General features: G+C 44.9%; 2 protein-coding genes across 2 annotated transcripts in view; both read right to left on the reverse strand.

Annotated features, from left to right (window-relative positions):
* PLAGL1 (PLAG1 like zinc finger 1) overlaps positions 1-5,414 on the reverse strand; it is a 49,535-nt gene extending 44,121 nt beyond the window's left edge. The window contains exon 1 of the mRNA XM_069852032.1: positions 5,338-5,414. The gene's annotated coding sequence lies outside the window, so the exon portion shown is untranslated. The remainder of the gene's footprint in view (positions 1-5,337) is intronic.
* A 7,295-nt stretch (positions 5,415-12,709) lies between these two features.
* Positions 12,710-23,462, reverse strand: RSPH3 (radial spoke head 3). The gene is made up of 8 exons (XM_069852033.1): positions 23,349-23,462; positions 22,381-22,441; positions 20,984-21,125; positions 19,165-19,310; positions 18,404-18,607; positions 16,546-16,708; positions 15,624-15,710; positions 12,710-13,388 (listed from the first exon to the last, which is right to left on the reverse strand). Exons 1-8 carry the CDS (start codon positions 23,432-23,434, stop codon positions 13,099-13,101), a joined length of 1,179 nt encoding a protein of 392 aa, XP_069708134.1. The 5' UTR covers positions 23,435-23,462; the 3' UTR covers positions 12,710-13,098.

Genomic DNA, 23,462 nt, shown 5'->3' on the forward strand with positions numbered 1-23,462 from the left:
GTGACATTCTCGCAGAAGATATTCATGCATATCCTCAAAGAGTCCCTCAATACCATTCATAGCAACAGGAACCTGGAAACAAGACCAAGCGGGGAGCTCACTGCACTACAGTTGCTTGCAACTGTATATGCTAGCACGGGCTAGATACTGCCACTTCAGTATTTTCCTAAGTGCAGTCCTATTACAGGCCCTGAAGAAAAGCTGAGCAGATACACGCTCGCTTTGTTAACTGTGCCATAGTATAAGACTTGGAGCAAATGCTGTGCCCTGTCTTTGTCTAGGTATCAGATGGACTGATGGGAGCACAGTGACTATCTCTGCACTCTCTTATCTGTCTGCAGTACAAGACTCTCCAGCTTACCTACACCATGCCCATGACTTGTATGCCCAATGCACACAGTTGACCACACTGGTGGCACCAGCCTATGCACTCTACCAGCTGCCGTTCTGTATTTGCTGCAAACACATTTCTTGCTACAGTTCTTCAGATTATTGTTTTGAGAGGTGATGCCATCAGAAGGTTGACAGGGGAACAGTGCCTCCCAACGAGATGAACCCAGCAAAGTTATTAATCTGTGGATGAATCTTGCCATTCCGGAGCAATTATTACTCCTGAACTGGCAGTACACAACCTTCCCCAATCTGGTTAGCATTGCTGTGGAGACAAAGTATGGTGCTATCTACACAATGAACGTGGTGAGCCATCCTGTGCAGAGTGTCTGGGTCACACAGGTCATCTGCAACACCCCTCAGCACAAAGACTTGACATTTACCACTGAAATAGTTCTATGAGCAACACACAGGTCTAGGCAGCCACAATCTTAAACTCCATAAGCGTGAGCACAAGTTTCCCTGTCAGGAATTCCACCATCCTATGCAAGGCAAAAAGAATACTATCACTCTGGACACCCATGAGATGACCACTCTCCTGTCGTATCCCAACACACGAAAGAGACAAGTCCTCTGCTTCTCCCCAAGATACACATAGAATAGGCAATAAAAAAGTGCCCTCCTGGGACAGACACGTTCCTACCTCTCTGAAAGAAGAGAAGAGAATGGAGGAGAAAACAATTGAGACAGAGAATACATCCACATTACACCAAGGAGTAGGTCCCAGGAGCTGGGCTGGGATGAACATTGGCACTTACTCTCTGACCCCTGCGTGTCAGACAGAGCTGGGAGGTCTTCTTCCCCATTACTTAACTGCTGGAGAGTCAGGACTAGGTACACTTACTGTAGACCATTGCAATGTTCCCGAGATACTCCCTATGTCATTTTTTGTACTACATTGGCAGCACCTAAGTTAAGAATAACAAGATGAAATGCATGCAGTTCTTCTGCATAGCTACTTTTTCAGGCTCTTCACTGACACAGATTGAGTTTTCATTTCTATTTGTCTAATAACTTCAAGGATTTATTAATAAATTAAAGAGCTAAATTCTTCTGTGATTGGAACTTCTGGCTTTCCAAATGAAAAGGTTACAACAAACAAGGACGTTGAGTTACAAACACAGCATAACTGAGCTGACTTTAAACCCTTTTACAATCCTCCACAATGACTAGAAACGCATGCTTTTCTGCATTTTATTCCCACTGCAGTTTTTCAGGGCTTAAGCAAGGGAATTTACAATGTCAATGTGTTCAGGGATGCCCTTTGAAAAATCACAGTAGCTAGACAGGAGAAAACACTGGGACGTAATCAGTGTGATCAAGTTATCTCTCCAACTCATGAGAATGGTAAATCAGTGCCTCATCATACAATCTGTATTGGATCATCATTCCAGCTTGGAATGATGAGCTTTTAACGCTATTTGAAAAACTTAAATTTTGCTATATCAAGCTGTCTGTGAAAAAGGCTCTCCTAAATCAGTGCTCTAGGTGCAGGAAGTCAAAAGTTAAAAGCAGATCTTCTCTGTCATTCAAGACAGAATTAATTTATGAAGTCATTCTTGATCCTGATTTAGCACTGCAACTCACGGCATTTTACAAAAGATCAATCAGTACAGGCAGAGAAAGCAAGAAAAAAGAGGAAATATGAGAAGCGTACAGACAAAAACTGCTGCAAAGAACTGCCGCTTCTAAATTGTCATGTCGGAGACATCTGGAATACAAAACACACTTTCATAGCAAATTTCAAATAGCCCTTATTTAGAAGAAGGCATGGAAGAAAGAGGTAAGTAAGAAAAAAAGCAAGGCTCAAAGCAAAATAATTGATTATTCTCAGGATATGTGTGGAATTAAATTTTACGATCAACTTTAAGAATTTCCCATACAGAATTCAAGTGGACCTACTTCTTTCTGTCCTAACTCTTGTTATTTCCTGCTAGTTATCATAAAATAGCAAGTATCCTTGGCATCATTTGAAGACATTTCCTACTTTTTTCCATGCACGCAAGAAAAGGACAGTTTCTTCTGAGTTTAGTGACAATTAAATGATGTGGCTGATTGTATGGTGGCATATGCTTAAGTAGAAGTGTACGACTGCTGTTGCCTTGGTGTTTGGAGCACAGTTGTTTGCTTCATGCTTATCTTTGAAAGCAGGAACATCTTAAAATAAAAACTCAGTGGAGCCAATAGGGAACTAGTTGGCAACGTGTACTTTAAATATTCTCTGGTTCTGCAAACATCTCGTGAGCCAGATTGCTCTTACTGAAGAGGACTATTTAGGTTTGTAAAGTTAAGTGTAATGTCAAGTGCTCAAAGGCATTGAAAATTCCTATCAAAGACTAGCACAAACTGTCTTAAATACAGTGTGTGTATTCACTTATGTGCAGGGTGAGGGTTGCTGGTTTTGGTTTTCAGTCATCAGCCAAAAAATTAGGAGTCTGAGGAAAAGGGACAGCAGCTTGATTCCCAGCCCCAACAACACACTGTGGAATAAATGTGTCTCAACACTGGAAGGGGAGAATTGTTTTACGCTGTTTCCTTTCCAGTGAGTCCTGGCAGAAGGGCTGGCAGGGAGAGAAGAAATGCGTGTGCTCACAGAGCTTCACAACAAGGAGATTCTCACTGCAGAGCAGATTACAGGATTGAAAAGAAAAGTTATTGTCTTTAGCTAGAGAGCATGAATCTGTGACCCGCTGGCTTATGTGTCTGCAAAATGAATGCAAAACAAGTGCCCGTGTTAAAAGGAAGTCTACCTACAAGCAATGCACTCAAAACGGTTTAACTCTTCACTTTCATCTTAAAAACTGAGCAATCTTAAATAAATTTGAAGAAGCCAGTTTAAGGCTTCAACTTGGTTAAACATGGCAGACTAACTGCATGATTTAATAGCCCCTTCTGCCTTTAAGAAATTATTTATTTTGTTGTGTTTATGTGCTTTCTTGTATTGAACTCTCCAAACCTCCCACTACTGTTGGTCACCCTGTTGTACAGGTCCACAGCAACAGGTACAGGTCCTCTGATCTTATTTCTAGCTTTTACTCCGCTTGTCCCATCTTCTAGTTCTTAAACAAACAATCCTGTTACCCGTTTGCAGCATCTGCATGATCAGGTCCTGTTTAAATGTCAGACATAAACCTTCAGAGCACTCAACAATTCAAAACACGGCGGTGATCAGCCTTTCGTGCTATAATACTACTCCAGGATCTATCCCGGCTCCTATTAGGCTTGCAAATGAGATTTTGACTGCTTTGACTTACAATGCAAGGCAACTCAGTGCACACTAATGATGGAAAACAGACTGCACATACAGTGGCGCCACTGCAGCAAACATGCACAACATCAAATAATAGTCACACAATTTATCACTGATCCTGTCATTGTACCTGTATTTCTGTTTAGCAAAACTATTCCTGTTCCACCCAGAGCCACCTGCTCAGCACAACCCCAGTTCATGTTGTACAGTGCGACTGTTCCCTCCACACAAAGGTGGAGTGGTGCTCTGTGTGATCCTTCTCCAAACCATCAGAGGGACAGGAAGGACCAGTGAAGGGAAATTCCAAATGACTGCATCTTTATTTCTCCCCAGCAAAGGATCAGAGCGCAAGAGAGATGGTGCACATACAGGGCCAGTGGAGTACCGAAGACCTCTCAAGAAAAAGAGACAGTCTCATCTTCCAGGAGAAGAAGCCAAGTCAGGAAAGGACCACTTCAAACTCTGCGCTGCTGCGCGTGATTAGATAGCTCAGACTTAAACTGCCAGATTTTCTGCTAAGCCCTGGGACAACCAAGAATCAGGTCGCCTGTGTTGATGTTAACTTTACAACTGCAATTCTGAGAGATGAGAGCGCTCAGATGGGGAACCTCTTCCTTCCTCTTTGCGTCAGAATAGGATTTGCTAATGTTCTGGCAATAAGGCCAAGCACATCCTCTCCACTTCTTGGATAGAGAATGTATGTAGCATTTGATCAGAAAGACCCCTGTAATCAAGGTGATAAGAATAACCCTATATGCTGGATGAAGCAGCCACACACATTCGCGTGTGGATATATGTAGATATATAACTGGATGATCTTTGAGGTCCCTTTCAACCCAAACTAGTCTATGATTCTATATATCATATGCCCCAAAAATAGCTTTGATTTTGTCTGATGCAGTCCTTTATAAATTAGAAGTATCACCCGAGATTATACTCAAACTCGCATTTTAAAGGCAGATACTGCTTCGTGCTCTTCATCGCTACTTTAAATATTTTCTACAAAAGCATTTAGCCTTATTAGCTGTACCTTTGTTAGGAGGGACGTACCCGCTATGCTCAAGTCACAGAGGGGAAGCAACAGCCCTCAGAGAGGGGTTTGGATGTCCCGAATCCACCTTTCTCAGGAAACAAACTGTCATTTGCCTACGGGACGCAGACTTTTAACGGGGAAATAGAAAAGAACCGAAAGTTAAACTTTAACGAAGTTACGCACTGGAAGACAAAAATAAATCATACAATGTCTTAAGGCCCTCTTCCCAACGGAAAATAAAAAAACCCTCGAGTCCCGCAGGAGTCAATGGGGGAGCTGCCCAGAGCCCTTCTGGGAGGGATGCGAGATGGGGGCTTCTCTCGCCCGGGGAGAACCTCGCGGGTGTCCCCGCCCCCCGCTCCCGGCCCCGAGGCCTCTCCGGTCCCGGAGGAGAAGGGATGTCCCCGAGTCCCTCCCGTAACTCCCAGAGCCGGGGACTCCGCGCCCCCCGTCGGGGCTGGAGCGGCCCCGGGGGCGTCATCCCCCCGCGGGGCTCGGCGAGCGGCGGAGAAGCCGAAGCGGGAAGGGAGGCGGGGGGGGAGGGGGGGGTGTGCGAGAAAGGGAAACATAAATAAATAGATTTGTAAGAAGTCTCCTCCTGCAGGCGGACACGTGTGGCGCAATCCGCTTGGCGCTCCCGGCCCACCCCCGGCCCCCCGCTCACCTCATGGCCGGCTCCCCGCGCGCCCCGACGGGGACGCGAGCGCAGCGCCCGCCGCTCCGCCCGGCCCCGGCCCCGCCGACACCGGCACCGGCACCACCGGCCCCGGGAGCCGCCCGGCGGGCGGGGCGGGGGGCGGCCCCTCCCCGCCCCGGCGCTCCGGGAACGCGGGGAGCGGGGCCGGCTCCGACGGGAGTGCCGGGGGGATGGGGATGCGGCTCCGCCGGGGGTACCGAGGGGTTGGGAATGGGATGGGGATGGGATGGGGGAGCGACTCCGCTGCGGGTACCGAGGGGTTGGGGAAGGGCTGGGATGCAGGATGGGGATGGGATGGAATGGGGATGGGGATGGGGTTGGGGATGGGATGAGGATGGGGATCGGGATGGGGATGGAGATGGGGATGGGATGGGGATGGGGATGGGATGGGGATGGGGATGGGATGGGATGGGATGGGATGGGATGGGATGGGATGGGGTTGGGGATGGGATGAGGATGGGGATGGGATGGGGAGGGGATGGGATAGGAGGGGATGGGGATGGGATGGGATGGGATGGGATGGGGGAGCGGCTGCGCCGGCGGTACCGAGGGGTTAGGGAAGGGTGGGATGGGGATGGGGATGGGATGGGATGGGATGGGATGGGATGGGATGGGATGGGATGGGATGGGATGGGGGAGCGGCTGCGCCGGCGGTACCGAGGGGTTAGGGAAGGGTGGGATGGGGATGGGGATGGGATGGGATGGGATGGGATGGGATGGGATGGGATGGGATGGGGATGGGGATGGGATGGGGAGGGGATGGGATAGGAGGGGATGGGATGGGATGGGATGGGATGGGATGGGGATGGGATGGGAGGGGATGAGATGGGAGGGGAGGGGGGAGCGGCTCCGCCGGGGGTGCCCGAGGGGTTGGGGAAGGGATGGGATGCAGGAGCAGCTGCGCCGGGAGTACAGAGGGGATGGGATGGGATGGGATGGGATGGGATGGGATGGGATGGGATGGGATGGGATGGGATGGGATGGGGGAGCGGCTCCGCCGGGAGTACCGAAGGGTTGGGAAAGGGATGGGGGAGCGGCTCCAGTGGGGGTACCGAGGGGTTGGGAAAGGGTGGGATGCGGAGAGCAGCTCCGATGGGGTTGCCCGAGGGTTTAGGAAAGGGTGGGATGCGGGAGCAGCTCTGCGGGGCCCGAGGGTCTGAGGTAGGGCTGGGTAACTTGAGAGGGCCAAATATTTGTCGTAGGCCTGAGGGGGAGGAGTGAGGCGACATGAGGCATTTTATGGCTACAACGGTACTGCAATAAAGCAGCATCGCAGGAGACCATGGAAATGCACTCTGGGCCGTGTTGATCTTCTGGTACATGCCAGCAAAACGATCTATGGTAGTGAAAAATCACACTGAAATAATTTCACTATGGTAGATACTGTCCCAATGTTCTAAAGGTGTATCCTACAGGAGAGGGGGACAGGAATCTTCAGGGCTTTGTGAACCCCACAGGGCTGTTGCTGTGTTGTGCTGTTAAAGTAATAGAGCTTCTGTGGGCTCCCAAGGCTGTACCCATTAAAGATGGATAAGGTGAGATTTGTGTTTAGCACATGCATATAAGCAGGTGAAAATATGCTTTGACAGGTGTATTCTTTTTATCTGTTATCTCACATGCTCTTTGAAACCTGTGATTTCTGCTAGCAGCACACCTGCCATGAGTTCTAGTGTCAACAGAATGCTCCCAGTCTGTCAGTAAGAAGTGAAGAAATGTGACAGTCCGGTTTGGTCTGTCAGTATCAAGAGGATTCCCTAACTGAATCAGGGCCGCTCAGTAAGTTTCAATGTCTTTCCCATTTCTCAGGAGGGTGCTGAAGTAAACATGGGCAGCCTGATCCAGTGGGAGGTGTCCCTGCCCGTGGCAGGGGCGTGGAATTAGGTGATCTTTAAGGTCCCTTCCAACCCAAAGCATTTTATGATTCTATGAAGATAAACTCTTGAGCCAGTTGTTGGAATAATACTTTGGCTTTTTGCAGAGACATCGGTAGATGGAAACCAGGTGTATACAGTCACATTGTGACCAGCTGCTTTTGATAAAACACACAAAGATAGGAAGCCCTGCACACACATGCTACTGTCTGAGAGTTTTACTGACAGGTACCCAGCCTGGGTGTAACTTCAAGAGCTCAACGCCTTCTACTAATTGTCTACAGTTCAATGCCAAAATGAACTTTGTATCCAGTTTTCAATGGTTCTGGGAGAAAGTGCTCAGAAGTCTGCATCCTGGATCCAGCGTGCTGATTTGTTAAGAGTTGCTTATCAAGTTGCTTATCATCTGAAAAGATGGTTGAATATATGTAGGGAAACGTATTTTTTCCTCCAGTTTAATTTGGAGGACAGGTTGAAACAGCTGTGCTAAACTTTTTGAAAGTCCTGGAGCCCAGGTTGCCCACAGAAGCTGTGGATGCCTCATCGCTGGAAGTGTTCAAGGCCAGGTCGGATGGGGCTTTCAGAAACCTGGTCTAGTGGAAGTTGCCCCTGCCCAAGGCAGGTGGGGTGGAACTGAATGGTCTTTAAGGTCCCTTCCAATCCAAATCATTCCATGATTCTGTGATCTTGCTGTGGACTGTGTCGAGTGACCCGGAGTGCTGGCTCCTCATGTTAAAAGTGTGAATAGATTATGCAGAAGGTCGATGCCTTTGGGGCTTAAGCATGGAAGGGATTTCCAGACGGGGGTCATTGCTGCAGGATGTGCAATAGGTGACATGAGTGTCTTTCTGCGTGGCCTGTCCTGCCCTCTAGTGCCTACAGTGCCGTCTCCCTCCGCTCCCTCGCCTACCCCCTTGCACTCACATGCACACCCGAGGGATGCTGCTGTGGTTCTGAGCAGGGACAGGGAGCTGCCGGCCTCCAGGCTCTCCCCCGTGCCCCTGTGCAGAGCTGCCCCCCCTGCGACCTTGCCCACTCACATAGACCAGAGAAGGGGATTTTGAAGGAAAGGCCATCAGGAGGGCTGCCTGTGGGAAGGTGGTGTAAGGGATGTGGTGCTCTCACTCAGGCTTAGATAGGGTGGCTCTCCCAGCCACCTGTGTGCCAGCCCCTGAGCCACCCTGCCAGCGGCAACGCCTGGGCCACACAGCCTACGTGTCTGCCAGCATCGCCCCAGACAGGTGACAGCTGCGCTATTACCTCATATTCCCTTTCCTCTACTTACTGTTACTTGTGGGTTCCTGCTTCTTTAGTGACAACAGGATGCCAGGGGTCCCTTCCTCTGCCCCTCTGCCCATAGAATCATAGAATCACTAGGTTGGAAAAGACCCACTGGAGTCCAACCATTCCTACCAAATGATCCTTCCACGTCTAGGGCTGAACTGAACTACAAGGCTAGTAATGGAAAACTGCCAGTGCAGTGTAAAGCTTCATGGCTGCATGGACCCATAAAAACAACTTGTTACAGCACACAATACACAGTGCTTGAATTGTATCTATACATTCTAATGAAGTTAAAAAGTAGTGTGTGAAAGTAGTTATTTGTTGTAATAGTTTCAGTATATATAATCATGCCACAACCTATTTAAACAGAATAATTAAACGCTTCAAAAAATTTTTCTAGTAGTCAAACACAAAACAGAAGTGACAAAATTTAAAATATTCTGGGGGATCACATTCCTCTTTTAACATTCCAAGCCCAAATACTGAAGTTAGCATTTGTTTGAATCTTTTCATGGCAGTCCTCTAGGTTATGTTAAGTCCCCTGTAAATACGTGACAAAACAATCATTCAGTAAAGAGGAGTCCTTAAAACTAATAGTGTTCAAAAAATAAGCTGAAACATTTACAACTCTCAGGAATCATGTCACAAAGCCTTTTGATTTCTTTAGATAAAATTAACCTGAAGTTCTTTACCTGAAGTCATGACAGAAGTCTCCATCATCATGGGAAAAGAAACAATGCAAAACCTTGGTCCTACTGAAATGAAGGTAAACCTCCCACTGACTTCAATGCCTAAACAAGAGTTTCATTTCAAGCCTTCAATTCCAGTCATATGCATAAAAAGAAATGATTCTTCAAAACTGACTGCCTTAATTCCACACATGTAACACATTTTGCTGGATCTTTTGCATACTCAATCGTAAAAGATAAAACAAGCACACTTTGTTGAAATACTGTCAACTTAGCAAACAGAGGAGTTTCCAGCTCTGAAAAGCATCTATGGGTGTGTCTGTCTACAGTCGGCACTATGTGACTCCTTTCAGTTTTAACACGTTCATATTACATCAAACCACTGAGTGGATTTGTTAGCAGTTACACCTCATTACTTTTGTCTTTCAAACCCCTGACACCTTCCAAGGGAAATTTTCTATGTAAGCAGCAGCTGCCCCGATTGTCACTGGATGTCCTGGTGCAGGATGGAGGGAAGGCAGGGTCTGTCTGTGAAGGCACATGTATGAGCAGGCCAGTGAAAAGTCTGGATGTCCCTTCTGAGGGTCTGGGATATGGAGCAGGTACTTGTCTCTTCAGGTGTCATTCCTGACTTCCCAATCTCAGACTGGGATCTGGCCTGCTGGGTTAGCACACATCTCGGACCTGCACAGAGGAGGTAGCACAAAGCAGTCTGGACAATGCAGGAATTTTTCCACAGGTGCAGCTAACAAGGAAACAGTGTTGCTGTAGTGAATAGCAGATGTACTTTTATGAGGGGGAATGCCCCACTTGTGGAATTGGCCTCATACAAGACAGATACAGATACATGCGGCAGTACAGGCTGATTTTGTCAGTCATAGAACCATAGAACCATAGAATAGCTTGGCTGGAAAAGACCTTTGAGATCATTGAGGCCAACCATACGTGTCCACTACTAAACCAAATCCCTGAGCATTTAATCTATCCAACTTTTAAATACATCCAGGGACATATTTAAACTCAACCACCTCCCTGGGCAGCCCAATAACCCTTTTGGTGAAGAAATTTTTCCTGCTATCTAATCTGAACCTCCCTTGGCACAACTTGAGACCATTCCCTCTCATCCTATTGCCTGTCACTTGGGAGAAGAGAGACCAACACCCACCTCGCTACAACCTCCTTCCAGGTAGTTGTAGGCAGCCTCCTCTTCTCAGCCGCTCCTTATGACACCAGTTTCTCAAGTAGAATACTGTGTCAAAGGCTTTACTAAAGTCCAGGTATACTACATCCACAGCCTTTCCCCCACCCATTAAGTGGGTAACCTTGCAATAAAAGGAGATCAGGTTAGTTTGGCAGGACCTGCCTTTCATAAAACCTTGCTGACTAGGCCTGATCACCTGGTTGTCTTGTGCGTGTTGTGCTAGCACTCAAGATGACCTCTTTCATGACCTTTCCTGACACCAAGGTCAGACTGACAGGTCTGTGCTTCCCTGCACTCTCCCTCTGACACTTCTTGTAAATGGGCGTAACATGTGCCAACCTCCAGCCAAGCGGAACTTCCCTAGTCAGCCAGGACTGCTGGTGGATGATGGAAATGGGTTTGATAAGCACCTCTGCCAGCTCCCTTAATATCATTGGGTGGATCCCGTCTGGTCCCATAGACTTGTGAATGTCTAATTGGCTGAGCACGTCTTCAACCATTTCCCTTTGGATCATTTGAGCTTTGTTCTGCTATCCCTCCCTGTCTTCTGGCTCAGGAGGCTGAGTACCCAGAGAACACCTTACCTTACTATTAAAGACTGAAACAAAGAAATCAGTAAGTGCCTCAGCCTTATCCTCATCCTTGGTCACTATTGTGCCCCTGCATCCAGTAGAGGATGGAGATTCTCCTTCACTCTCCTTTTGTTGTTAATATATTTGTGGAAACATTTGTTATTATCTTTCACAGAATTCGTCAATTTAAGTTCTACCTGGGCTTTAGCCCTTCTGATTTTCTTTCTGCATGATCTCACTTCGTCCTTGTAAACATCCTGAGATGCCTGCCGCTTCTTCCAAAGCTCATATAATTTCTTCTTTTTTTCCAATAGCCACCCAAAGCTCTCTGCTCAGCCAAGCTGGTTTTCTTCCCTGCCAGCTCATTTTTCGGCACACAGGGATGGCCTGCTCTTGCGCCACCAGAACTTCCTTCTTGAAAAGTGTCCAGCCCTCTTGGACTCCTTTGCCCTTTAGGACCGCCTCACAAGGAACTTAATCAACAACCTTCTAAACAGTCCAAAGCCTGCCCTCTGGAATTCCAAGGTGGCCATTCTGCTGACCCCCCCTCCTTATTTCTAGAACTGCGAATTCTATTATCTTGTGATCAGTGTGCCCCAAGCGTCCTCCAACCATCACATCTCCCACAAGGCCTTCTCTGTTCACAAGCAACAGGTCCAGTGGAACACCGTCCCTAGTCGGTTCATTCACCAGTTGTGTCAGGAAGTGGTCTTCCCACACACTCCAAGAACCTCCTAGACCGCTTCTTTTCTGCTGTATTATACTTGCAGCAGACACCCGGCAAGCTGCAGTCTTCCACGTGAACAAGGACTAGCAATTGTGAGACTTCCCCCAGTTGCTTGTAAAACATCCCATCAGTTTCTTCTTCCTGGCTAGGTGGCATATATCAGACTCCCACCACAGTATGTCTTATTGGGTGTTCCATTGATTTTTATCCATAAACACTCAACTATATCATCACCATCATTGAGCTCAAGGCAATCAAAACACTCTCTAACATAGAGGGCTACCACGCTGCCTCTCCTTCCTTGCCTATCTTGCGTGAAGAGTTTATAGCCAACCATAGCAGCATCCAGTTATGTGAGCTGTCCCACCAGGTTTCTGTGATGGCAATTATATCATAGTTTTCTTGCTGTACAATGACTTCTAGCTATTCCTGTTTATTGCTCATGCTGCATACATTGGTGTAGATGCACTTCAGTTTGGCTATTGATCGTGCCATGCTCCTGAGGGGAATAGCCTTAATTCCTAAGCAACTACTAGCTGTCATTTCTAACCAATCAATAACCTTTGCATCTTTCCTGCCACTTGGAGTGCTATCTCCAACATCCTCCAAGGTAGCAAAGAGCCTTGCTAGCACAGAGCCTTGCTAGCACACCATCCCTCAGATACCACAGTGCCATTCCCAGGCATTTTTCTATCAAGCCTTGTTTTGTCCCCATCCCCTTTCATATCTAGTTTAAAGCTCTATTGATTAGCCCTGCTAACTTCTTCGTAGGCATCCTTTTGCCTCTCAGGGAGAGGTGTGCCCCATCGTCTGTCAGCAAGCCTGGCGCTGTGTAGGCCAACTCCGGGAGTCAGGAGGCTGAGGAGGATTTTATGCTGGCAGAAATTCCCAGTGGCAGATAACTCTTTGAACCTGGAGAGCTTCAGAGACAACAGCCTTTGTAATATTACCTGCTTAGATGCCCATCCCCATTTGTCAGGAAAGGAGAGACTTAATATGAGTGAAAGAAATTTATCTAAGTGCAGCTACGTTTCAAAACAGGGAAAGCCGGAAATTCTGTCCTGAGAAAGTTATCAAACCACATGCAAAGGTCATTAGGATGCTCACAATGTCCTTCTTATGAGCTTCTAGCATGGGGTTTGGGGCAGTTTTATTTTTCAATGGTAAACATACTAGGTTTTTGATAGATTGGATTGTGTAGAAGGGGACAGAATGTCTTCATTGCACTACTAACCTTTCTCTTGATTCTTACAGCCTGAAATCAGTAATGCCAGCATAGGGAAAACACACTTTAATGCTCTACTGTTGCTTAGATTCATGCTTCAGCATGGCTAGGGTACAATACTTGTATATACATAGGAATTTCTTTCCTCTTTCAGCTAAGCTATTCATCTCCATTTACTTGATGACTTGACTCAGTTTCCAAATCCTCTGTTCCTGCTTGATCCAATTCTTCTAACTGTAAAGAGGTGCGACTTGAAGGCTGTTCCTCAGCAACAAGTTGGTGAGTTTCTTCTTTCTCTGTAAGCGGCTGGTTAGCAGAATCTGTCTCACCAGCTTCCTCAGGTGCTGCATGCGTTGGCCTGGGCACTTCAGCAGGTGCCTCTGTCTGATCAGACAGGGGCTTACGGCTAAATGCATCTAAGCGTTTTTCAACCACTGCACAAATCAAGGCTGAAACAGAGAAAACCACCATTAACAAACATGGAGGAAAAAAATATAATTTGATACTATTTTATATATTACAGACCTATAACTTCTTAAACAGGGGAAAAAAAAACACCACTAAAAATAGCTGAATGACAAAACCCATCCCTGCTGCTGTAGCTTAGTTCCGGCAAATGAGCAGTTTACTCTGAAAGCGATTTGAAAAAGTTCACCTGGATTGTTTTGTTGATTTACTCACAGTTCCTCACTTCCAGAGCAGATCACCCCGCCAGGAACAAGGAGTAGCCAGGTTACTTACAGCATGATGGTTTTGGTGGTGGGAAATACTGGACTATGGGAGATATCAAAAGACTTTCTCATTCTGAAAAGCAGCTGTAAGCACACATCCTTAACTACTTTTGCTGCTCAGACTTCCTAAATGTTTCTAAACATTGTACGCCTTCAAAATCAAAGAGCACAACAAAAAAAAAAAAATCAAAACTCCCTCTGATTTACACCATTTAAACATGAAAAATAGAGGCCAACAATGAAGGGAGGTTGAACACAGAAAACAGGGCAATGTATAGATACTAGAAAAAGCTTCATTGTTAATTCATGGGTTGACTTTAGCAAGTAAAAGAAGGATTGGTCATCTCTGAGAGGACAAACATAGCTGCCTTATGCTGTGAGTGCTTCCCTTGTAGTTCACAGCTCTTTTATTGGACAGTGACAAAATAAACTCTGTAAGTACCATCTTCATTCGAACAGGTAAAAAGTGTGTCCTTAGAGATTTTTGCTATGCCTCTGCATAAGGAGGGGAAGAAGGTACGAACTATCTCAGCCAAGGCTGTGTCTGCCTCTACAAAACTTGGAGAATCTGATTTGCATTTCCTTTTACAGAGATGGTGTTTACTCATCAGTGGGGGATTTGGTGTAAGCTGGGAAACAGAGCAAATAGCAAAACAGGGGCTGCTGGCTGCTGGTATTACTCATTGGCCTGCTCCAGCTGCTCTGTGTGTCTTGGAACTGGCACAAGGCTACAGTATCTGGTTAAAAAATTAAAAATAAAGATGTAACAGGAATATAACAGACATTCTCATCAATAGCGTATCCTACAGCAACATTGTCTTTGTGATGTTTATTCAGTAGTCACATACGATACCTGTTTCTTAAAAGAAGAGGAAATTCCCTCCCTTCTGAAGAGCTACATGAAGAAGGGATCCTTGAGTGTGCACACTGACACACATCATAGGAGAAGTACCTAGCAGACCAGCTGTAATTATCCAAAATACACCTTAACAAGGGATTCTGGTTAAACTTAAAATAAATCCAAAGGAAACAAACACAATTGTAACTCAAACCCAAAATCACAGACAGAGGAAAACCACAGGAATGAAAGATATAATGCAAATATAAAAAGCAGTTTGACCTAGAGCCACCATGGTGGACACACATTCACCATAATTTTGTGTTTCTACACAAGACAAAGTTTAGATTTACCAGCTGTTTCAACTACAGCTTCGTAAGACTGACTAATAAAAGAACTTGATTACTTAGCTTGAACTAGCCCAAAAGAAGACTGATATTTTAATCCATTTCAAAAGCAAGGACGTGATTATTGACTGGTGAGGAGGTAAGCCCTTGTTTTGATGAAGAGCATTGGTCACCTAACTTCTCAGTGAACCATGGCTCTATTCTCCTTTCATGGAGGATGAACATATTACTTCATAGCTCAGGGAGCTAATACAAACAAGTTAAGAGACTTTCCTGGAATTCACATGGCTGTATACAGGATGGTCTTTTCTGTTCTCACTGGCACAATCAGGCATACTCCGGAGAACAGCACAGGAGTCGTGGCTCTGTAACTCATGAGAAGAAGTTTTATAGCAGAGAAAGGAATGGTGTTTTTTCAACCATTCTGCTCCTGTCAAGTATATTGCATGTCCCAATATCAACAGATTTCAAACAGCATATGGCCATCAGCATCAGAGAGAGGGTAGCAACTGACACTTCTATTATTTCATCTGAAAATCATTACCTTGACTTGTGTAGCAACAGTTTTCCAACATAAAAACTGCATTAATATAGTAAAAAAGAAAAAAAAACACACAAAAAGCCACGGGTACTTGGAGAGCTTGCTAAAATGACACCTGCTGCCTTAAACCACAGTGACCCTGTAATTGTGATATTTGTTCTGACTGGAGTAAAAACAATCAAAAACATCAAGCAGCCCTGATTACATTCTGGGATTTGGTAACTTACAGTCAAGCATTGTCCTTCCCAGAACCTTCTTCTCTAGTGTTTCTTCCACTTCTGTCATCAGCCACGGAAGGAATTCTGTCTCAATATCTGTAAGCATTTAGCAGGAAGGAAGAAAGAAAAAAAGTCTTTTTATTAAGGATAAGCGACAGGATCTTGGAGTTGTTTTTCATTTGCTATGATCATTAAGGGCTGAGTATCCTTGCCAAAAGACACTTGCTTTTCAAGAGCCAGATGAAATCTCTCAGGTGTTGTTTGGTTTCTCATCTCCTGCCTCTACTACTGAGATTCCTAATTGTTATGGATCCAGATCAGAGTCCTCTCAACTGCAGTGATTTTCAAAGGGGTCTGGCACCCTTGAAGGGCTAGCTCAGATGAGATACACAGTAATGCTCTAGTGAGATGAAAATAACTATCCTGAACAAGTCAGGAGAATAATATTTCCTGCCTTGCTTTCCAAAGGAGTCTGGCTTCTGGTCTGCTGAAAGCATTTGTTCCCTCTGACTAATGAGCTCTTGCTCTTGTATTTCTCAAATCGTGTTCTTTGTACACCATGGTCCCAAAGACTGCCTTGTTTGCAAAATACACTGTTTCTGCATTTGTCCCATGACTCATTCTAGAGAGAGCATATCCATTTCCAAGCTGCCGTCTCTCTCTCTCTTTCTTTCTGTTCTACCAATCCTAACCACCCATTTATTTCTCTCCAATTCAAAAGCAGCTTTTCTCACTGTAACACTGTCAGCCCTTACTTATTCTTCACCAGTAGTGTTTGTTTTAGAAATTTGAGTTTGGAAACTCTCTCTTCAGCCAGAAATGTAAATGAATAAATCTTGTGACAGTATTCTAAGTCATCAGATAATAAACTGTTTTATGGTTGTTCTGATGTTTATACTACTCAGTTCACAGATTAAAAAAAAATACAAACCTCTTTCTATAGGATCATAAAAAAAGCCACTGTCACGAAGATTGTTGAAGACTGAGGGAATGAGATCAGCCAGGTAATGCTGAGCGAATGCTCGAGCTGCAATTTTCTCTGTAGTCTCTTTCTGTTTCTGCAGCATTTGCATGTGCTGGCGTATGCGACGTTCCTGTCAAGAAAATTGTTGTGGTTTTAACTCCAGCTGGCAACTAGGACTATGCAAGCACTCTTTCATCCCACACCCTACACAGTTTCATGGGGTAGGGAAAAGAATCAAGTAAAAAGGAAAATTCATGGGTTGAGATAAAGACAGCTTAATAGGACAACAAAGGAAGACAGTATAATGATAATAATGATAATAATGATAATAATGATAATAATGATAATAATAGCAAATACAAAACAAGTGATGCACAGTGAATTGCTTACTGCCTGACAACTGATACTCAGTCCATCTCTGAGCAGCGATCCCTGAGCAGTGAACCCTGGCCCCTGGCCAACTCCCTGTTTATACACTGAACATGACGTTATATGGTATGGAATATCTCTTTGGCCAGTGTGGGCCAGCAGCCTGGCTATGGTCCCTCCCAGCTTATTGCACACTTGCTCACCAGCAGAGCATAGGAAACTGAAAAAGTCCTTCATTTCTTAGCAACAACTAAAAACATCAGTGTATTATTAACATTCTTCTCATACTAACTCTAACATACAGTGGCTGCTGGGAAGAAAACGAACTCTGTCCCAGCCAAGCATAAGCACTACCTGACAACAACTAAAACAATAGCTGTTATCAACATTATTCTCACACTAAATCCAAAACTCGGCAGCTACTGGGAAGAAAATTAACTTTATCCCAGCTGAAACCAGGACAAAAATATCATAGGTAAAACTTCCAGGCCTTTAGCCATTACTCCTTTGATCTAGACTTTGAAGAATGATAACAGCTTGAGAGTCATAAATAACAAAGATAATCAAAAGCACTGATGCTTATGGCCTCTAACTTTCACAAAAACTTATCATGTGAATAAGCACTTGAAAGCAAGCTGGTACTCAATGTATGGAGTACTAAAATCCACAAGGACTAGAGGGGAACATATTCCTCTGATACACCTTTTCTCATTTTGGCAGGTCTGTAAAATAAGGGCCTTATAGAGAACCAAATGAAACCCTTCTCTGATACCTTAGTATTCATTGATCCCATGACTCCCTTCTTTGTTATTGCAAATAAAGCTGATGGTTGACCTTTGAAAGAGATGAAGTTGGGTCAGGATTTCCTGAATGTTTCATTTTTCCCATTTTATATCCTATTTGATGTAATTAAAGATTAAAACTCAAATTGGTCCAGGAAAACATGGGAAAAAATCTCAAATAGACAAGGCTGATGAATAGCAAGTAATTAAGACTTGCCCTTTCTATTTACTAGATAGTACTAATACAGCTTAAAACTTGGAGATCTTGAGAGAGATATGTACACATAGAGTAGATGCATGCATTAAGTGTGAAAGACTAGGAGGTGCCTCTCTTGCTTTCAAGCTCTGTGGCTATTCATTTAGCAATTATTATCATGAAAAGGCTGAGTACAGCTACACAGGACAAGTACAAATGACACTCAATCTGATATCCAAGTACACCAGGTCACTGGAGCATGACTGTTTAATAAATAAATGCAACAACCTGGTGCTAGTGCATGAGAGCAAATGGCAGAGTGCAGCTGTATGGTACCAACACGCTTTGAGTAATACCAAACTTGACAATATCCTTTTGGGCACATCCAGCTTATTTAAAGCTTGTCTTTTATTACTAGAAATGTTTTCTTTTCTGAGGAGCATTCAGACAGGCCTGTTCTGCTCTTAGGAAGTCCTACCTTCTCCTCTCTGTATCGTCTGTCCTGCTCTTCCAGGCGCTGTACTTCAGCGAGCTCTGCGTTACGCAGCTCTGCATACGCACGCTGATGTGCCCACAGCCGGGCCAGCTCTTCTTCCTCCATCACTTCCAGCAAAGCTTGCTCAATCGTTTTGCCAATCAACACTTCCAGCATCGGCTTGACTTCAATGTCAAAGTCAAACAGCTGAGGATAGGAGTCAGTGAAACAGAGATAAACGTCCCTTGATCACAATCACTCTTAGCATCTTGGCAAGGAGAAAAGGAGGATGAGCAAAGCCCATGTGCTGAAGACAGGGCTGAGAAGTGCAGCAGGTGCAGGGGGGCAGTATCAGTTCAGGCAAGAAGCATGAATGCAGCTGGGGGCTAAACAATGAATGGGCTGGAGTGAGACACCACACACCCTGCCACAGCCACTGTGGGGGCTGCCAGGGAGGAAGCAGAGCACTCACCCGGACCCTATTTCTGCTCATCTCTGGGTTCCCAACCCCTTCTCAGGCTGGACAATGTTTCTACAGGGAAAAGCACTGTAGCTCTTAGCTGAAAGCAGCAGAACTAGTGCACAAGGAGAAGCACCTTCCTTAACTTTGCACTTATCCTTACAGCAGATGTTGGGGACTTTTTTTCCCCCGTGTATTGTGAGGATAAGTTCCTTTCTGTTTCTATCTCAGTTTTGCGTCTGAAACATGTCTTGTATGGGAGACATGTTTTGATAGCACTTGCAGACCTGATTTCACCTCATACCTCTCCTTCTTCTATCTGCGTGGCCACATCCCTTCCTGTTTTGGCTGGTATGAAGAGTGGTGTGGGTGGTCTGTCCAAAAACTCATCTGTTTGACACTCTTTATCAACCTCTATTATCCGGTCACTAATCTCTTCCAAATACAGTTCTAGAAATAAAAGCACAATGAATGCCGTAATTAGATTATTTTTATTTTAACTCTCAAGTATTTTTGATGACTCTACAGGGTGAATTATATCCAAAGAATGCAATAGAATATCCTCTGTAAAGTTAAAAAAAAAAGAGAAATCTCAACTTAAAATACAGATCAGTTTGCAGCACAGACCAACTGATGCCAAGTTGTCTGTAATGTCTGGTACACTTCCTAAAAGCGCATTTCACTTAGGTTTCAAAAGTCAGTCTAGATCATCTCAGCCCACCTTGCAGAAAAAAAAGTTCTTGGTAGAGTCAATGGGATAGGTATTTTCAAAATTATTACCTATCTGTTAACAACTCATATTGAAAACATACTTTTTTTTCGTTGTATGTGGCAAACCAGAACACTGAATCTGCTGGTTTTAAAGAATGATGGTCCACTTATGGCCCCACCAGCAGTGCCTTTGAGGCAACCACACATCTATAACAACACATGCTTGATTTGAATGATAACTGTCTGTCTCCCGCTGCAGAGATAAATAGCCTATCTCAGAAAATAAGGTCTGTGGAGTACTTAAAGTTATCTGCATTAACCAGTGGAAAGGACATGAGACCAAGACTTTCACACTAGGTAGCTTCCTTCTCCATCCAACAGTATTCAATGGTGAAAAGCTGCTGCGTGCATTAGAGGTGGTGTAGGAAGTTCAACGGGGCTAGGACAGAGGGAATTCAGAAGCCAAAGACCACATTTGACTAAACATGTAACATAATTGTTTTCTCAGTTTGTAAGTCAGATCAATCTTAAGTGATTTTCAGAGAGCACAGCAGTACATTATACCCTCATAATGATTATTCCACTGCCAAATTTTGGTTTTTCTACAGCAAAAATTGTTTTCCCATGAATAGGGCAGTTCCTATTCTAAACTGGGGTGTGTACTCCAATTTTTAGTAGTAGTCTCATTCTTATATGTGACTGCACTCTAAAGAAAAATTTCTAAAAGCCCTCAATTTTAAACATATGCCAAACTTCTCTGATAATACTGGAAAAGGAAATAATAAATGAAGAAGTCCTGACGAGGGTTCAAGAATGTACACTGACAACTGAAAAACAGAGCCTCTAGGAAAATGTCACACATTTGCCAAGTTTGTAGAATTATACAATATTTAGGGTTGGAAGGGACCTCAAAGATCATCCAGTTCCAGCCCCCCTGCCACGGGCAGGGATGCCTCCCACCAGACCAGGCTGCCCAAGGCCCCATCCAACCTGGCCTTGAACACCTCCAGGCATGGGGCAGCCACAGCTTCCCTGGGCAACCTGGGCCAGTGCCTCACCACTCCCATCGTGAAGAAATTCTTCCTCACATCTAGTCTAAATCTGCCTGTCTCCAGTTTATACCCATTGCCCCTAGTCCTATCACTACAAGCCTTTGTGAACAGTCCCTCCACAGCTTTCTTGTAGCCCCTTCAGGTATTGGAAGGTCACACTTTCAGGTATTGGAAGTTCATTAAATACAATTAAATATAAGCAGTTATAATGGAAAGGATTAGAGAACCTCTGATACTAGAATTCTTTGATTCAAACCTTAGCCCTATGTGATGCTACCAGCTTCATCATCAATTTAGCAAGTAAATATAAAACAGCAAGTTCTGGTTTCAGATGAATTTTATAAGAAATCAGCCTTTTACCTGTCTGCACATGAATATGCTCCCTGCCTTGCACAGGCTCAGGTGTTCTTGAGCGTACGTGCTCTTCTGTACACTTCCTAGCCAGTAATCTTCTCCATGCTTCTGTCTGCCTTTGAAACTCAAAGGGTATGGGTTGGGTACTCTGAGAGGGAATGAAGAAGAAAAAAACCCACAGAACAGAATACACTTCGTCCTTGGAAATTATATTAATTTCACTCTGCAGGAAACTGAAGGTTGCAGTTTGATTTTAGCGCTGCACGTCTAGCATTTAGGATTTAATTTTCTATGTCTTGACCCGAAATTTTCCATTACCTGAAAGACTGTAGTGCATGAAACTCATAAGCTATATGAGCTGCCTACAGCACATACTAATGGCCTCTCACATTAAAAGCAATCAGTTTCTATTTGGAAGTAAATATTATGTACAGAAATTTGCTTTGTGAGATAAAATATATTAAAATGGCATGTTCTTGCTTTCAGAAAGTCAAATGGACTTAAATCCAGTTATCGTATCATCAATAGAGTTGTTAGCTAGATAAAACTATAGGTTCTTTATTGCTGATGGAGAAAAGAAACCCACAATAATTTTTATATTCAGTACTGTGTTTGTGGACTGAAATAAACATTGATTTTGAATTTAAACAGAACATATGTGAAATTAATTCTAAAAAAAAGCTACTCGACAACACGAAGTTATTTCCACAAAGTAACTTTCAGAAATACACACCGTTTTAAGCTCTTATATGATGAAAGTATCTATATAGAAATATCTGAAAATAAAATATCACTAAATAATATACTGATGCATCAGGATAAATAACATAATTTTGCCTCCAAACAAGCAGCTTTTCCATACAGCTGGACCACCTAGTTCTGCTTCTTTAGTAGTGTAAGCTGAAGTCTACCCCAAGACTTAATTTCCCAAGAGCTGTTGTTCTCACTTATAACACCTGATGGTAGCAGATGATGCAGTGATGTCTTGTATTCAGTAAAATTACACTAAAGAAATGGGAGGGGAACAAAAATACTTAATAGGAAAAAAAATAATCAGAACTAGAAATTCATGGGAAACGGTGCTTTTACGAAAGGCTGAAAACAGTTGCACAGTAGTTTAACAGGAGAGTTTGTGACTGTGAAACATTTTACTACTTCAGTAGTAAACAACCACTGTAGCTCCTAAACTAAGTACTATAACTACTAAATACTAAAATAAATACTAAAACCCTAAAATAACTACTAAAATAAATAACTACTACAACTACTTAATAACTATTACTTCAGTAGTCACAAGTACTTCAATTACTACTTCAGCACTCAAAATTATTAATGAGGAATAGTTTTCTTGCCCTACTAATTACTTTACAAAGCTGTAGTACAATCTACATAAAAAACCATACCGCAGACAGGACTTCAAGGGCGTAAGTGTTGCCACGCACCACTTTCCTGTTGTAAATGACGCTGGTGTAACAAAGAAGCACAGGTGATTGTGGTTAAAGAGCTGCAACTCATATCATAGAGTCATAGAGTCATAGAGTCATAGAGTCATAGAGTCATAGAGTGGTTTGGGTTGGAAGGGGCCTTTACAGGTCCTCTAGTCCAACTCCACTGCAGGAATCATAGAATCATTAGATTGGAAAAGATCTTGGAGATCATCGACTGCAACTATACCTGTCCACTACTAAATTATGTCCCCAAGCACCTCATCCACCCGCCTTTCAAACACCTCCAGGAATGCGGACTCAACCACCTCCCTAGGCAGCCTGTGCCAGTGCTTGATAACCCTTTTGGTGAAGGAGCAGGGACATGGAATCATAGAATAATTTAGGTTGGAAGAGACCTTTAAGATCATCCAGCTCCAACTGCCCTGCCATGGGCAGGGACACCTCCCACCAGCCCAGGCTGCCCAAGGCCCCATCCAACCTGGCCTTGAACACCTCCAGGGATGGGGCAGCCACAGCTTCCCTGGGCAACCTGTGCCAGTGCCTCACCACCCTCAGGGTGAAGAAATTCCACCTTATATGAAGCCTAAATCTGCCCCTCTCCAGTTTATTCCCATTGCCACTACTCCCATCACCACAAGCCTTTTAGAACAGTCCCTCCCCAGCTTTCCCGCAGCCCCTTCAGGCACTGGAAGGTCGCTATGAGGTCTCCTCTGAGCCTTCTCTTCTCCCGGCTGATCCACGCCACTCTCCCATCCAGCGAGAGCCTTCAGGCAGCCCAGCCTGCCGAGAGCCCCGTCTGACCCGCCCCGCCCGCTCCCGGGGTCCCCGCCCCTCCCCGGGCAGGCGGCGGAGACCCAGCCCGCCCCGGGCCCTCGGTGCACGGGCAGCGCGGAGCCGCCAGCTGCCCGCGGGGCGGCACTCACGGCGCGGCGGCGTGCGGCGCCGCTCGGTACTTGGGGCGGGCGGGCGGCGGCTGCGGGCGGCTGCAGTAGCTGTAGGTGCGCCGCATGGCGGAAGGACACCCCGCGGCGGCCGCG

The sequence above is a fragment of the Phaenicophaeus curvirostris genome, chromosome 2, assembly GCF_032191515.1.
Source record: "Phaenicophaeus curvirostris isolate KB17595 chromosome 2, BPBGC_Pcur_1.0, whole genome shotgun sequence".
Taxonomy (NCBI): Eukaryota; Metazoa; Chordata; class Aves; order Cuculiformes; family Cuculidae; genus Phaenicophaeus; species Phaenicophaeus curvirostris.